The 17,607-nt window shown below is 30.3% G+C and overlaps 2 protein-coding genes across 2 annotated transcripts; both read left to right on the forward strand.

Annotated features, from left to right (window-relative positions):
* Positions 1 to 6,059: 6,059 nt before the first annotated feature.
* Positions 6,060 to 8,638, forward strand: LOC109798834 (L-ascorbate peroxidase, cytosolic). Its single transcript, XM_083061773.1, has 10 exons — positions 6,060 to 6,217; positions 6,353 to 6,482; positions 6,595 to 6,769; positions 6,916 to 6,981; positions 7,489 to 7,537; positions 7,624 to 7,709; positions 7,848 to 7,927; positions 8,014 to 8,116; positions 8,215 to 8,273; positions 8,388 to 8,638. The coding sequence occupies exons 2-10, from the start codon at positions 6,364 to 6,366 to the stop codon at positions 8,401 to 8,403; spliced, it is 753 nt and encodes a 250-aa protein (XP_082917899.1). The 5' UTR covers positions 6,060 to 6,217; positions 6,353 to 6,363; the 3' UTR covers positions 8,404 to 8,638.
* A 5,896-nt stretch (positions 8,639 to 14,534) lies between these two features.
* On the forward strand, positions 14,535 to 17,600 carry MPK3 (mitogen-activated protein kinase 3). The gene is made up of 6 exons (XM_020358689.3): positions 14,535 to 14,924; positions 15,143 to 15,272; positions 15,925 to 16,062; positions 16,197 to 16,529; positions 16,723 to 16,906; positions 17,048 to 17,600. Exons 1-6 carry the CDS (start codon positions 14,764 to 14,766, stop codon positions 17,215 to 17,217), a joined length of 1,116 nt encoding a protein of 371 aa, XP_020214278.1. The 5' UTR covers positions 14,535 to 14,763; the 3' UTR covers positions 17,218 to 17,600.
* Positions 17,601 to 17,607: the final 7 nt, after the last annotated feature.

The raw sequence follows: 17,607 nt of genomic DNA on the forward strand, positions 1-17,607 counted from the left end.
CCTAAAAACGTTTTGGTTGAAAAGTAGCTGAAAAAAAAAATTGGGCAAGATAATTTGCACTTAAAAAATTGGATAAGTAAAACTTTCGACTAGATAACAAAATTAAAAGAATTTATACAAATGCTCTTAGTGAGGAATGATCCCTAAAAATGTTTTCGTCCAAGATATGGTCACTACACTTACATTGAAAATAAATAACTACCAGAAGCTAAATATATAACATCTAAGTGAAACATATAAAAAACATAGACTAGTCATGCAGAGCCAGAGGTACACAACTTAAAAGAAAAAGCTTAACATAAACATTATACAACTCAAGACCATAAACTACAAGTAAGGTTAGACTGTCAGACAATGTTTAACAAAAAAAATAAGATATCTCTTCCAGTGGGATCAAACAACAACATACCGCATTTGACAACTTAATAAAGTTCCAAGCAACAAATCTAATCCTATCATGCTCACATATCAAACATGGTAATGATAGTTTCAATTACAAGGAAAAATAATGGTAAGCTTATGCAAGAAAACACACATAAATATCATCAATAGGTAATCAACTTACAACTTAAAAGTATAATTCACAATTTAATCATCAAACAACTTCCAATAATAACAACTTAACAATGTGTCCAATATTCAACATAATAATGTAATGCTCTTAATCAAGTAATATAACCAAACAACTTAGTAATTGAGTCAACATCAATCTCAACTTTCAATAATTAGTACAACTTACAACATGTATGACAATATCAACATAACAACTTCAACTGCAGCACAAAACTTAAAATAAAATAAAAACTAATGTGTTGTCACACATGTTAATTTATAAAGATTTCCTACAATTAAAGTGAGTAATTTAAGTGATTTGTCCCTACTGAATCACAACATTAGACTTATCTCAAACAAGTTAGGTATAGTACAATGTTAAGCCTTGTGAGAAAGTCATGTATAAACAACTTAGTTTGGTTTTTCAAACTTTGTCATTTAAACAATGGAGTATGGTACTATGTAAAGGTAAAATAGTTTGGGTATGAATCTACCACGATGTTAGGTAGCTTAACTAAGTCACCTATGAGATTAACTCACCAACTACTCTCTAAATATCACAATCATCTGATACTAGGTTGGAGAATTTAACTTTTGATTTTGTACTTTACTCAATTAATCATTTAACTAAGATATGATTTGACTACTTCCATACCTAAACCACATAGACCTTAAAAGAAAACAACTTTTAACACTGTATACATTATACGACCTTATAACTTTCAATTTTCATTAAATTAATCATCAATACCCAACTCAACATCAATGATACTCATCATCAAGTATTATCATTTAACAATTTAAAATACCAATAATTCATTATGTTCCAACATTTAATATCTTAACACATCACATATTACCATATGTTATAAGATAATCAACATATAACGTTTTCAACATGTAATTGTCAATTAGCATACAACGTCAATTATGTATAACACAAAACAAATGGAGTTCTACCAACTAGAACAAACTCGTATTTATCTCATATGGAAGATAAAAATATTATATACAACTATTTTGTATGCCTCAAATTCTAATTTCATCATTTACTATGCTAAAAACCTAAAAAATTGCAACAATCTACATACAAGTTGACAGCTTAAACTTTGGTCACTAAAAATATTATTACTTGAGTTATAGATCTCATTATTGACTGGTTCTAATGTCATTGAAAAACCAACATTCAGGACTACAACTTTCATGAAAACTGATTCCAACTTCACTGCACTCGGTCATACGCTTTTTGTTCGATCAGTGCGGGTGTAGGGTCTACACTTCACAAAACTCATGAATTTTGAACTTCTTAAACTACCAAAATCCATCCTTAACTCATCTACTAACTCCAAAATCAATATAAACCACCATAACTCATATAATCATCACTATAGAACATGATTCCAACTACAAAATAACATGCAAAATAAAAAATTATAAATATCAACCAACTTATCGAGCCACAACCATGGTCAACAAAAATGCAATAAATCTATCTCACTTCATTTAACTTAACTAAGCACCCAACAAGAATCTTGACAATCAATACAATGTATTTCAGACCTCATTTCAACATGCAAAATACATAGAAGAATAGGTAAGTTTCCCTTACCTTTCTTAAATTTAAACAGCTAAGAAACACAAAAGTCCAAAGACTCTGTACGGGCACTATCTATACTCATAAACCCTCAACCACTAAACTAGTCACACAACCAACAACCAAACAAGACAACCAACTTCAAGAATGCCTAAGGATTTTAAGAGTTAAGGTCAACTTCACGAGCAAGGAAAAATGGGAGTGGAAGATTCAGTCAGGGCATGGGAGCTCTCTTACACAATTTATCTCTTTCTCTCTCTTTTATTCCCTTTTCAAAAAATAAGTTATGAGCTTATGACACGAGAACCCCTTTGTGACCCCTTAAAACAACTTAATAAGCTCATCTCCTTTCCCAAACTAACCTAAAAGACTCGGTTTACACTAAGTTCTAAAAAACAAAAACCACTTAAAACAACTCAACACCAACAATAAACTAATTATTACAATAAAACAATTTCAATCAAGACCAAACAACAACTAATTAAATTAAAATACAACACAAATAATTTAATTAACTAACCATCAATAAGTTAAATCAAACTTAACAAACAATTTAAATTAAACACGAACGTCACAATAATTGTTCGCATTTAATTTACAAAGGTTGATAAATGATAAAACTACAATTAAAATTAGTTATTTAAAATTTGATTTAAAATATTTATTTATTAATTGCCAATGTAAAAATCTTTCATATTAATTATGCCTTTCTTTATATGCTATGTGTTAGTTATTAGTTTTACATTAAAACTAAACTCTAATTTTCGTTCTTAAATTTTAACAAAATTTTACTCATAAAAAAAACAAAAAATTAATGCTTAATTTAATTTATAAATTAATTTTTTTATAAATATAAAAAAGTTATCGGTGGCATTCAAATTAATTTTATTTAAACAAAAATTATTGTTAAATTGATTTCAGGCAAAAAGAATTATTTAATATCAATGATAATTCCCAATATAGACTACGCATGGAATGCCGAATTTATATAAAAAAATTTGAAAATTATTTGATGATGAACATCTCAATGATAGCTAGCCTTTTTGAGTTTTATAATACATACAACTAGTATGGACAGCACAAAGTCAAGCATATCCACGTCGTCGGGGAGCAACCAAATTGAGTGAGGAAAAAGGAGTATGGAAGGGGCTATGCCTCGACGGTGACATTAATATTGCTCAGAATGGAATCTTCTGAAGTGGAACGTGTTCACACTTTGGAGTTTAAACATATTTTATTATTTCAGCATGGAAGGTTACCAGCTCCGTTTAGAAATTTGAAGCTTAATTACGTAAATAGCCTTCCACTCATGGAGTCTCGCGCTGCACGCGAATTTTGAATTAGACGTTGGTTTTTCAGATGAATTGTTGCGTAATTAAAAATATGCGACATTAAATATAATACAAAAATTAATTACAGTTCTTCAAGCATATTTTGTATTAATTTTTAATTAAAATTTAAATCTTATTTTAATATTATACACAATTATATATTAATAAAAATTATATTAAATATAAATATATACTATTTAAGTAAATTTTTTTATTTTAATTGAAAAATAACATCAATCATACATTAAAAAATTATACTCATGTTTTATCCTAATATACATTTTTAACATTTTAGATATAAACCTTTAAATTGAAATCTTTACATCACTTATATCAATTATTATAAAGTTTTTTTATTTAAGTTTTAATTTTGAGTATGTACTTACTGTTTTTCTTTAAATATTTGAGAGTAGATTTTTGTATTTTTAATAATATACTTTACTTAAATATAGTTATCTTTGATAAAAAAAAATACATATTATTTAAATATAAAAAACCTTTGCATTAATCCGTTATGAGTGTAATTTCGAGTGTCAACCTTTTTTATTTTTAATTTTGACCCACATTTAAAAGTTTTAATTTGGAATAAATTTAAAACAATTTCAAATAAAAATTTTAGTATAATATGAAAGTCATATTTTTTTTTACTTAGAAATATTTATAATATTTTTGAATCACCTTATTATTGACCTAAAATATCCACTATCAATAATACTTTCTTTCCATCAACTAACTACTTTAATAAATTTTATTTTCAAATAATTTTTTTTTCATCCATAAAGTTTAAATCAGAATTTTATTTAAGAAATTCGATTGTAATTGTATTTGGACCAACCAGACAAGCACATGTCGGTTTACTTTTCACAATTTTCAGATTGCATTTGGTATGGAATTTATTTTTTTTATTCTCAAATTAAGTAGTTAAGAGTAAAATTCCTAAAACGTTGCAGAAAAAATAAGATTCCTAAAAAGTTTTTTTTTTTGTAAAGAGATTCCTAAAAAGTATTTAGGAACATGTTTAATTATTAATTTGTTTATAGTTAATTGCTACAAAACTAATAATTTTTCCGTCAATAATTAAACGGTTTTATTTTTTTGTTTTTACTTATTTATGAATAAATATTTGCAATTTGCACTTTAAAAAATATTTTTATTCTCTTTAATAAAAAAAAAAAACTTTAGTTTTCACGTTTCCTTTCGAGTAATATTAAAAAACATTCCTAATATTAAAGATTATCTTAAGACGAATGAATATTAAAAAACATTCCTAAACCCTAAACATTTATTACTTTTTAGTATTCTTCCTTTTATTTTTATCCCTCTTATTTTCAACTTAATCCACTCTATTTTAGAGTGAATGAATATTGTTGCCCGCAAATACTCTCCTTGACAGAAAAAAAAAGCAGCAAATATACTCGTCACGTCAACGGGGGCATGTTCGTCATTTAAATCCGAAAATATAATAGTCAAAGGGACTTATGGTATAGCGCCACGAAATCCGTTTTCACTTTCTTTGATAACAATAATCCATGACTTTTTTATTTATTTAATAATTTAAAAAGAATCCACAGTCTATGACCTTTTCAATCCCGTCTTCTTTCCCATGCTTTATTTATATTAAGGATAAAATAGTTTATAAAGAAATAGAAAACAAAAACAGGATGAAATAATGTATTGCTTAGATAAATAAAAAATCAATATTTGCTTTCCACTTATTTTAATGAAAGAAATTGAGAGATGATAAAAAAAAAATTTCATAAAAATATGTTTATATCAATTGATTTTTTTTTACTTTATTAATTTTTAAAAGAAAAAGTAGCATTATTAGGATTTATGAAAAAAATATTATCAAAATTAATCATTTAACAATAATTCATGTGCTCTTTTCATCTTTACTCATAACTAAATATTAAAATTGGAAGAAATGTAATATGGCAGGCCTCACAAATTTTAACATTTTTCTTAAATTATTCAAATAAAATTTTCTTTGAATGAAGAATGTCAACGATACATTTTTTTAAAAAGAAATTTTAGTTTAAGTCCTTTATATATAATTGGTATTATTTTTTTAATTATAATTAAAATTTTACTTCAATAATATACACTTATAATTTTATTTAAAATTTTACTTTGATAATATATACAGTAAAAATCAAATTTTGATTAGAGAATAATATTAAATATATAAAAAATTATATTTAAATTATATTTTTTTAAATACATTCTTTAATAGATTGAAATTTATTAAAAAATATAAAATTTGATAAATCTCCTATTCTATTTAATTTTATAATTTTTAATAAATTTTTATCAATAAAAATAAATATATTTAAGAGTGTGTTATTACGGCTTATATTTTCCTGAATTACCCAAAACAAAGTAAATATATTTAAGAGTGGGTTATTACAGCTTATATTTTACTAAATTACCCAAATCAAAATCAAACTCTCTCTTTCTCCTCAATTGTCAGTCATAAAAACTTTTCTCACCTACCCAACTAGCTGCACCGTGCAATTCACACGTGCAGATCCATCTCAACCATCAATTCCCCAAGTCAATAACACCCGCTTGATCAAAAGAATCAAACGGCTCACAATCATCTACTAGAACTTTCTCCGTTTCTCCTCATTATTTATATCTATCTTCCCCTCCACTCCACTGCCTCATCACTCCTGGCTTGTGCTCTCCTCGTGCCACTAGGGTTACCTTCTCCATTTCCATTTCGCTCTCAAGTTTCAAGGTTCGTTCGCTTCCTTCGCCGAAATCGTTGATTACGGTTCACGATCCACATTCTTATCGGTTTAATTTTTTCGATATTTCATTTTTTCGCGCACGATGAACTGTTATGTGACGGTTTACTTCGACTGTTGTTCAGAATCGTGAGCCATGGGAAAGTCTTACCCTACCGTTAGCGCTGATTACCAGAAGGCCGTTGACAAGGCGAAGAAGAGGCTCAGAGGCCTCATCGCTGAGAAGAGATGCGCTCCTCTAATGCTCCGTATAGCGTATGTTAGCCTCTCTCTCTCTCTCTCTTAGTTTTTGCGCTATATCACTGTTTCATACGATTTTGAGTTATAGACTGTCGTTTTGATGCGTTTCGATGCGTTTTGTGTGCAGGTGGCACTCGGCTGGAACCTACGACGTGAAGACGAAGAGCGGTGGTCCCTTCGGAACCATTAAGCACCCTGCTGAACTTGCTCACGGTGCTAACAACGGACTTGACATCGCTGTTAGGTTGTTGGAGCCGGTTAAGGCGGAGTTTCCTATCCTGAGCTACGCCGATTTCTATCAGGTCAGAATCTCTCGTTCGGATTTCTTTTTTCTTATCGTTTACTTTTTATTTATTTTTTATTTTTTTTTATGCTAGATCTGAGAAGAGAGAAGTTATTACTTGTTTTTGATGGTTGTGTGCTTAACGGTGTATTTATGTTACCGCAGTTGGCTGGTGTTGTTGCCGTTGAGGTCACTGGTGGACCTGAAATTCCTTTCCATCCGGGAAGAGAGGTATATCATTTCGAGTTTTTAGTTCTCTGTTTATTGATTATGTATGTTATATGTAACATGCAATGATGTTACATGCAGTAATCGTACTTTTGTGAACTGATTTGATTGTGTTTTTATGCATGGGTTTTCTTTTACTCGTGCCGTAAACGGTAGTTGTGTTAGCGCGTGGTTGTACTGTGTAATTATGAACAGAGGTGTTGAATTATTGTGATTGCGTGTTTGTTTGGCAAATCGTTTAATTCAACTCTCCTTATCGTGGTAAGGTGCTAAAATCTGTGACGCAATTTTTTGCACAATATTATTAATCTAGTTATTAAACCTATGCGATTTGTTCTACCGGATTTGCTATGTATACTTTTTCGCCCTTTGTTGGTCCTTGTTTTGTTATTTTTGGCACCCTGAATTGAAGTGAATTTTGGTGCACTAATTTGCTGTTTTTTTTGTGACTGTGATGGCGATTTATTGTTATTATTTGGAGGATAATTGTGTTTTTTTTCTTCTGATCAGGACAAGCCTGAGCCACCACCAGAGGGTCGCTTGCCTGACGCAACTAAGGGTTAGTACTCCGGTCTTGTAATGCCAAGAAATGTTTGTGATTGGTCGTGTTTGTTTGGCTTAAGGTTTGTATCCTGATTGTTGCAGGTTCTGACCATTTGCGTGATGTGTTCGGAAAAGCTATGGGGCTCAGTGACCAGGATATTGTTGCTCTATCTGGTGGTCACACCCTTGTATGTTATGATTTTAAACTTGTTCTTGTTGAATTTTGTTTATGCCACATTGCATAATGACACTGCGATGATAGTATGACAATTGAAACATCTAAAATCGTGGCCTTACTCTCTAATTCTGCCTAATACATTTTGTAGGGATCTTGTCACAAGGAGCGTTCTGGATTTGAGGGCCCCTGGACCACTAATCCTCTGATTTTTGACAACTCATACTTCAAGTGAGTATTTTTGTGACTCGCGCATTGTCTTTATGCTGGTTTTTTTTTTTCCTCTCAATTTTTATTGATGTCCTTGTATGTTTCAGGGAGCTGTTGAGTGGTGAGAAGGAAGGTCTCATTCAACTGCCTACTGACAAGTCTCTTTTGAGTGATCCTGTATTCCGCCCTCTGGTTGAGAAATATGCCGCGGTGTGTATATTCCCCAATATTTCACATAACATTGATTTTTAGAATGGACTTGATGATACAAATAAGCTCAAATATTTATGATTTGCTAATGATTTCAGGATGAAGATGCCTTCTTCGCGGATTACGCTGAGTCTCATCTAAAGCTTTCTGAGCTTGGGTAAGTGTTTTTATCTCTTCTATTGCTATTATTTTGATGCTTTATTTGTTCATTTACGTTTTAGTTCTGCATTATTAAATAGGAACTGATTCGTGTCATGAACTTTTACCTCAGGTTTGCTGAAGCCTAAGCAATGTTTGGGCGTGTCGGAGATGCACGGTGCCCATAATATTTCTCTCGTAATGTGGGTTCGTCAAATTTCGGATAGCTTTTGAATGTAGTTTGCTGGACGTGATAATTGGGCATTTGGATTGTTTTTGTGGTTGATCTTTTTTAATTAAATAACATTGTTCAGTGATTATGAAGAAACTCTTTCGGACCTCACTTCGTTATTAACGTCTATAGGTATTATGTTTTCCCGATTATCTACCGTGCTTTTTTCGTATGGCTTTTCGCCTTTATAATTGCCGTTTAAATTGCTTGGTTTGGCAGATATTTGGCCGGTGTTTTTATCGATCTTTTTATTTAATATATGACGTAGAAACCATACTTGGATTAGTATAAAATGCTTGAAGATGTTTTGTTCTTTCAGTATTTTTTGTTGTGCTCGGAAGCTGTGTAAGAATTTCGGTCCGCGTTGGAAATGGGGTTACCTTTATTTTCGGCTCTCTGTTAATGTAAAGTTTGTTGTGCCTTTAAAATCTCTAGATCTCATTTTTAATGAATGTAGGTATGCGAAATGTGTATTGTGATAAAGAACAAATTCAAGATTTGGACCAATTTGAAAAAGATGAAATTGAGATGTAGCTTTTGTCTGTCTGTTGAGGTCAAGTTTGTTGGGCTTTTAAAACCTGTGTGCTCTGTTTGACGAATGCAAGCGAATATTATTTTGGTTGGTAGGAATTTAATTATAGTATATGAAATTGATTAAAAAATCGAGATTGTTTGATGAATTTATGTAAGCGAAGATTGCGCTTTGTTTGGCATTTATTCTGGTGACAAGTTAGTTTCTGTGTTTTATTATTAATTATTAATTTTAGTTTTATTAAACTATATTATATTAAAACGCTTAATAGATATTTGTTTAATACAAATAGAATATATTTATAATGAATAATTTAAATTATGTGATCATTTTTAATTAGGATATTTTTTAAAAAAAATGCTATATTTAATTTTAAAATAAAGATTATATTAATGCCAAGATATATTCGCTTATTAGGCCCTCTGTTTTTCTTAATCATTGAAAAACCAATTTAAATTAAAGTAGTTTTTTTTATAGAATTAAATTGGAGTAGTTATTCCCTTTCTTAATGCTAAAATTATGTTCACATTATTTTATAAGATAAATATCAAGTGCTTCTCATAAAAGATGTAAAGTTACACGTCGATGTATTTTTAATATAAACAATTGTAAATAATGATAAATATATCCTTTAAGAAAACCATCGTATCTTTCAATCGATTGATGTCAGTAATTAGATTAAATATTAACTATTGGTTTTATGTCATCGTTGGCAATGAATTAAAATTGATTCTCTTACATATTCTCGGTTTTTGATAAATACTTGGCAGAGAAGGACTTAATGAAATTTCTCCCTGAATTAAACTAGGTCCATGAGTATGAGAAATAGCTGAATTAAATAAGGTCCAAGCATATGAGAAATATAGAGGATATGTTTTTACGTATTTGTATTTGAAAGTTCAGCATTTGAATTGCACATCTGAAATTTCATTTTAATTTGGATTTTGGTTATTCATTATATCGAAAGACCAATTCTTTGCAATTCATAGTGAAGTAAGCACAAATAAAATTGTCTTCTAATGTCGGGAAGGCTAACTAGAAATTAAATTTTAGTATTCATTATTGATATTTTATATTTTAGAACGGAGGGTATATTTGAAAATAAGAGAAGAAAGTGCATTATTTTTTTTTTGAAAATGAAATAAATTTAGTTTTATAATTTTTTTTACATACCTTAACATTTTTGTTTAACTTAAAAACTTTTATAAATTGATTTAATTAAATTATTCTAATATTAAAACACTTAATTTATTTTAATTAGTGCATCTTCAATGACAAATCCTTAGAGAATTTCTTAACCCAAACAATAAACCCTGAACAAATTTGTCATTGAAGAAGTCCCAGGTGACATCAAAGTTTAAAAACCATTTTGGGTTGCTTCTACAAAAAAAAATAGTTGCTTATACAAACAACAATTGCTTAAATATAATAATATTATTTTTTAATTAAAAAAGAGGAAAAGCTTAAATATAATAATTTATTTTTTAATCAAAAAAGAGGAAAAGGGAAGAAAAGAAAAGGGGAGAAGGGAAGAGAAGAGGGGTGCAACCGGCGGAAGAGGCGGCGGTCCGACGGAGGGCGCGACCGACAGAGGAGGCACGACCGCCGGAGGAGGCGCGCGACAGGGTTAAGAAAGGGAGAAGAAGAGAAAAAAAGGAGAAAAAGAAAAAGAGAAGAAGAAGAAGAAGAAGAAAAGAAGGAGAAGAAGAAGAGCAACACAATCGGTGGCATGATGGGCGGTCCGACGAGGAGGCGGCGATCCGGCGTGATGCGGGAAGAAGAGAAGAATAAGAGAAAAAGAAGAAGAAGAAGAAGGAGAAATGTGCCGGAGAAGAAAGAGAAAGTGGAAAAAAATGAGAGAAATACGTATCTTTTAATTATTTACTTTATAAATTATTGATTGTATTTTATTTTCATAATTTTTCAGATATAAAATAATTTAAAAATCTATTTTAAGTAAAATATTCTATAAGTTTAAAAGTGTTAAGTAGAAGGACTAAACATAATTAAAATTTCTTACTATAGAAGTTATTATTTGGTTCGAGTCATTTTCTAGTGTTTTCTTTAGGATATCACAAAAAATTGCACCTTTTCTTAATTATTTTATTGAACTTCATATTAGTGATAATTTTAAATATTATGTCAAGAGTAGAAGAGGATTTTTGGAAAGATTCTTTGTTGATACTTGATACAGATTGTAAAGCTTGAGGAATAACCTGTCACGAACTTTAAATAAAGTTTTGGTCAACGAGTTTTATCACAATTCAGGGACAATTGTAGAAAAATCTTAACATATAAAGTGTTATTACTAATTGAGAATAAAAATTTAAATTTATATTTCAACTGTATTTTGCTCAAAAGTTTTACAATTAAATGAATGAATAAATATGAATCAAAATAAAGTATACTATATAATATGAAAACAACAAATTATTATACAATAATATCGTTAACTTTTATAATAAAGTTAGACAATAGTTGGATATGGTTAAATTCAAATTCAAATGACCCAACCTATTATAAACTAATTCTTATTTTTGGATTTCAAAAGTTATTAGTTTAAATAGTTCGAAACTTGAATTCTTTAATTAAGGATTAATATTCAATGTACAATTTTATCTTTATAATGGTTGATTGGTGGAAAAGAGTTATATTTTTTCAACAAACCAAAAAATAATATTGGATTTGCTCATAGGGTTACAAGATTTTTAATTTTGATTTTTAAAATAAAACATGTTTGACAAAAAGGAAATTGAAATGATTTTTTTTTTTTGAAAATGATTTTACTTAAATTTTTAATATTAAGAAAAAAAATTGAAGTATTCAATTTTTAGTTTTTATTTTTTAAAAAAATAACCTTTCAATATATTTGACAATAACCTTTTTCGACACTAGTATTAGTATTGTCACTACAATCATCACCACTATTATTGACTCCATACCACCATTGACATCACCAACATTGACATTACCATAGCCATAGTCACACTAAAAACATTGTCATTATAACTAGTTATGACAGTATTACTATTACAATTATCACATATTTCTATTGTCACCTTCACTAACATCACTATCATTGTTACCACCACTTATAACATTGTTATTATCAACATTCTTGCTATTAACATAATCATTGGCAATATCACTACTGATACTAGCATTAACATTGCTTCCACCAACACTAATATCATCATTGACATTGTTATAATTAGCATTTAATTCTATGAGCGCAATTTAATCTTTGATTGTGAGCTAGTGTCTCATATTCATGAAATTTTGTTAGCATCATTGTTATCATATAAATATAATCTTAAACCGATTTTTAATAAGATAAGAAGTTTTTAAAATAAACTTATTTTAAAACTAAAATATGGAAAGAAAACTAAAACTATAAACTAAATAGTAAATTTTAAAACTAACATCTGCTCCTACACGCCAATAATTTTTTGGTGTCGTTTGGGTCATGCGAGTGGATTACATCATTTTGGGCTTTCAAATGGGGCTAATATTTTTTTGACCTTGGGAAATATTTTTAAACAAAATGGATAAATAGGTTTTGATTCTTTAATTTAAATTTTAATATCGATAGTCCAAAATAATAATATATTATTTCATTCAAGAAATTATGGAGAAAATTGAACGATGATAGCTCAATATATATAGGTCTTCACCTTTTAAATTTTTAAATTTTACACAACTATACAGTGAGGCAAAAATCAACATAAAATGGTAAAGGCCGTAATCAAGTAAATTAAATATTTAATCTGTTGATGACTCGTGCCTAATTAACCAACAAAAAACTTCACAAGTACTACCATTTGAATTATGTAATTTGCAACATATATCAGAACATTTTAAATATATGTTGTGACATCAAATTATTCTAATGATATACTCCGATCTCCAAAAATAATTTTTAAGGACATATTTGGTTTACCAATTAGATCCTTAAATGATCCTTAACGAGTTAACTTATTCTATTTATTTATTTTTACTTATAATATTGATTTTGATTTTTTTCTTCTATAGGATCCTTGCATTGTTCAGTTGTTTTTAAAATATTTTAACATAATTTATAATATTTCCATCATTTTTCTTAATAATATATTATCAATTCAAATTTACATGAGAAAGAATGAAATAAATAGTATTTATATTATATTATAAAATTCGTATTTATTTCAATAATCATATATTTAAAAGTATTTTTAATTATTATTATTCAAACAAATTTTTATTAATGAAAGTACTTTTAAAATATAAGTATCCAAACATAAATTAAATTAAGTAAACCCACTTTTAATTAAATTTAAGTTTAAAAAATTGAATTCAACTCAACTTAACTTTTCAACTATAATCTAAACACACACTAAAGCCTTAAAAAAAATGTTGCATAGAGTATTTTTCCTATATCACAACTATTTTGGCATTGGCACTTAGAACTGACCTCATCTTCACTCCACCGATCATGTGTTACCATATTTTAATTTCTAAGCAATTAAATTTTAATAGCTTTTTTAATTAGGTAAATAACATCCAACAATACTACATGTTTAAGTTGAAAAAAAAAAGTAATGAAGTGATAGATGAGCATATTCAAACAATATATATTATATTCCATAATAAAGTGGTTACATCTTTGAGCAACTTTTTTAATTAGACACTTTTACACCTAATTTTATTTTCATAAATTTCAAAATCATTCACTCAATATAAAATACTTACTCTCAACTTTCAAATTTCAGTTTTTTTATTCTCTTATAATCATCTTCTCTCAAATCATCATTCAATTAAAATTACAGTCTCTTTTCTCTACTAGTACTTTATAATGACTTTAAAGTTGATTAATGAAACCGTTTTCATCCTTTTCACAAATTCTAGCAGGACTTTATTTATTTAATGTTCATATGAAAATGATCTAGACATTAGATTTTAATTTGATAATATTTTATGATAATCCCATAAAAATATTCGCCGTGGGGATGCTATAGTTGTAGTTGTTAGTGATACACTAACAAACACAATTCTTTATTAACCTTATCAATTATTTGTGCAATTAATTGTCCATAAGTAAAAAATTATTTTAGCAATTTTTAATTTTTGGTGACTGAATGGGTCCAAAGGGCGAAACAATAGAATGAAGTCATTTCATTACTTATATACATATAGACATAAGTATGAGTCAAAATTTGCACATAATATACTAACACGCTTCGACTCAATTATTCAGTTATCTTCTGGCTCAGAACATTATTCTATATTTATTATCTCGCTAAAATACACGAGGTGGCTTTGACGAGCATACAAATCACGTAATAACACAAGTGAGAAAGGTTGATGGCTGTTGAAATAATTGAACGAACGACGACCGTAGATCAGAGGCGGCTACAATCTGAGCCGTAGGATCGAGTCCCGAACGCGTCGCACGTGTGCGCGTGTGGTTGGTTCTGTTATTTTTTTCTCCACCTCGCGCGTTTTCGCACCTTCTTCCTGGCACCTGCTATGAAAGAGTGTGAAGACTCAACGTGCTTACACAGCCGAGTTGACCGAGGGAGCGAAACAGTTATTTACACGCACGCACACACGCACTGACTCGGTGACTCGCTCGCTCTTGCGGACACTATTTAAATTAAAACCTCTCCATTAGCTTCTTCCACTCTTATCGTATTCTTCTTATTCTTTGACGGTTTCTAGAGAGAGAAAGTTTCGTTTCCTTGAGAGAGAAAGTTCGGTACGGTAGTGATGGCCGGAGTTAATCCGAACGGCGTCGCCGATTTTCCGGCGGTTCCGACGCACGGCGGACAGTTCATTCAGTACAACATATTCGGTAACCTCTTCGAGGTTACGACGAAGTACCGTCCTCCGATCATGCCGATTGGCCGCGGCGCGTACGGAATCGTTTGGTACTGCTTCGTTTTCTTCGGTTTCTCGTGTTTTCGATAGCGCGATAGGTTTAATTTAGAATTTGTGTGCTTCTCCGATTCGGTTTAATAGGATTTGACTGTGAATGAATTGTTAGCGAGTGCGTGAGTGTTTGATTTTGACGGTGCTTATTAGTTTATTATTTTTGTAAGATTAAGAAATCTGAAATAGTTAGTTTCTGTTGATTCGATTTTTGAAGCTCTCTGTTGAATACGGAGACGAACGAGTTGGTGGCTGTTAAGAAGATAGCGAACGCTTTTGATAATCACATGGACGCTAAGCGTACACTCCGTGAGATCAAGCTTCTTAGGCATTTGGATCATGAAAATGTGAGTGATCTTTCTTCTTTGTGAAGTTTGACTTACAGATATATCGTATTGTAAACTATTTTCATTAACGGTTTGGATCATGCCACGTAGTGTAATATAAATTTTGATTTAATAGTCAATTAAAATTAAGCAAATTACACAAATTTAGTAAGTTAGTTGACTTATTATACAAGAATTGTATTAAAATGATATCAATTATAATTTTGGATTGGTTGACTTTTTTTTTTACACAGTAATAGTGTATTAAAACTAAAACCAAAATTATGGTGAGATTTCATATCTCTTCTTTATGAAATGTCGTGGCTACCTAAAATACCCGTAAAATACATGTGGTGAGTGGTGACACGTTTGTAGGGTTTTAATAGAGCCAACTACTACTAGTCAAGTCATTTCCCAAGGTTGACCATGACTTCCTAATTTGTGGAACACGTGATGGCGTGGTACTGGGATTGAGTTGTAAAATTTTGCTAATAATAACATTTTACTTGCCCACGTAATGAAATTTAACTTAAGCTTAGCTGCTTACTAAGTTGGTTGTGTTGGTACGGCTCAAGTTTGCACTGTTGTTAATGTTATCAAAGTCCAGACTGGTAAAAGAAGAGTTCGCAACGTTTGTCTATTTCGTTGGGATTAAAATGTGTCTGTTTAACAGGTAATTGGTTTGAGAGATGTCATTCCTCCACCCTTGCGTAGAGAGTTTAATGATGTCTACATAGCCACGGAACTCATGGATACTGATCTTCACCACATCATTCGCTCCAATCAAGGTCTGTCAGAGGAGCACTGCCAAGTGAGTTCTTTCAATTTTTTTTTATTTTTTATTTTTTATAAATTTTGTTTCACAATCACATTCTGTAAAATCTTATTCTTTTTCACATTGAAACTTTCTGTTTTACTGATTAGCGGATGCTCTTGTACTTGCAGTACTTCTTGTATCAGATTCTTCGTGGGCTTAAATACATACATTCTGCAAACATAATCCATAGAGATTTAAAACCGAGCAACCTGCTGCTGAATTCAAATTGTGACTTGAAGATTATTGATTTTGGTCTCGCACGACCAGCTTTGGAGAGTGACTTCATGACTGAATATGTAGTCACAAGGTGGTACAGGGCGCCCGAATTGTTGTTGAACTCCTCCGATTACACCGCTGCTATAGATGTGTGGTCTGTTGGTTGCATTTTTATGGAGCTTATGAACAAAAAGCCTCTGTTTCCGGGCAAAGACCATGTGCATCAGATGCGCCTATTGACAGAGGTGAGATTGAAAATATACAAAACTTTGATGTAAACAATTGTATTAAATGCTATTTAGCTGCTCATTTAATTTGATATGTTTCAAATTTGATTATCAAATGTTTCAATTTATTTAAATAACATGAATATAATCAATAATTTATCTATAAAAGGTAATTCTGGTTCCATGCTTACCCTTCTTCTCTGATCCATAGCTTCTCGGCACCCCAACTGATGCTGACCTTGGGTTAATGAGAAATGAAGATGCGAGAAGATATATCAAACAACTTCCTCAATACCCTCGCCAACCTTTAGGTCAGGTCTTCCCTCATGTTCATCCCGCAGCGATTGATCTTGTTGATAAAATGTTGACAATTGATCCCAACAAAAGAATTACAGGTAATTTTCCCATTCTTTTATGTTTTCTGTATCTAGATGAAGCGACGTGCAGTTTCATTTTGAACATTGATGATAACAGCATTAGCATCGGAATAAAATTGGGCAAAATTTCATTTCAAGTATTTGGTTAAATTTTGGCAGTTGAAGAAGCTCTAGCCCATCCATACCTTGAAAAACTGCATGATGTAGCTGATGAACCAATCTGCATGGAAGCATTCTCTTTTGAATTTGAGCAACAGCAATTGGATGAAGAGCAAATAAAAGAGATGATCTACAGGGAAGCATTAGCACTCAATCCAGAGTATGCTTAAATATTGAAGCTTAGAAGGAAAAATAAGAACTCGTTTTCAATTTTTTCGTCACCAAGTTCCCTGCTAACAAGAGCAGGAAAGGATCAAGTTGAATGAAAGTTCAATCTTGTTGCCAATCAAACTCCCTAGGTAATCTATTCAATCTGTGTGACTAGTTAGGCTTGATGAGTGCCTTTGTTGTATAGTGCCATGTAACGTTAATCTCCATGATTTTTTTAACCCTGATGGGTTATTATTAATTTTTAATTTTACATTTTCATTTTCCTTTTGGTTGCTTTCTTGGGTAACTCATCATGTATCTTGCCCAAGTTATTTGTTTTGTAACTTCTTGCTACCTTAATTTTAGCTATTTTCTGCTATATTATCTGTATAGTGGATTTCAATTCAGTG

The sequence above is a fragment of the Cajanus cajan genome, chromosome 8, assembly GCF_000230855.2.
Source record: "Cajanus cajan strain Asha chromosome 8, NIPB_CcT2T_4, whole genome shotgun sequence".
In the NCBI taxonomy this organism is placed as follows: domain Eukaryota; kingdom Viridiplantae; phylum Streptophyta; class Magnoliopsida; order Fabales; family Fabaceae; genus Cajanus; species Cajanus cajan.

Bases quoted from the DNA above. Each gene is read 5' to 3' on its own strand.
- MPK3 (XM_020358689.3), top strand. From the start codon at position 14,764: ATGGCCGGAGTTAATCCGAACGGCGTCGCCGATTTTCCGGCGGTTCCG. The intron at 16,063-16,196 runs GTGAGTTCTTTC...TTGTACTTGCAG, and splicing joins TGTCAGAGGAGCACTGCCAA to TACTTCTTGTATCAGATTCT. The intron at 16,530-16,722 runs GTGAGATTGAAA...TCTGATCCATAG, and splicing joins AGATGCGCCTATTGACAGAG to CTTCTCGGCACCCCAACTGA.
- LOC109798834 (XM_083061773.1), top strand. From the start codon at position 6,364: ATGGGAAAGTCTTACCCTACCGTTAGCGCTGATTACCAGAAGGCCGTT. The intron at 6,770-6,915 runs GTCAGAATCTCT...ATGTTACCGCAG, and splicing joins GCTACGCCGATTTCTATCAG to TTGGCTGGTGTTGTTGCCGT. The intron at 7,928-8,013 runs GTGAGTATTTTT...TGTATGTTTCAG, and splicing joins TTTGACAACTCATACTTCAA to GGAGCTGTTGAGTGGTGAGA.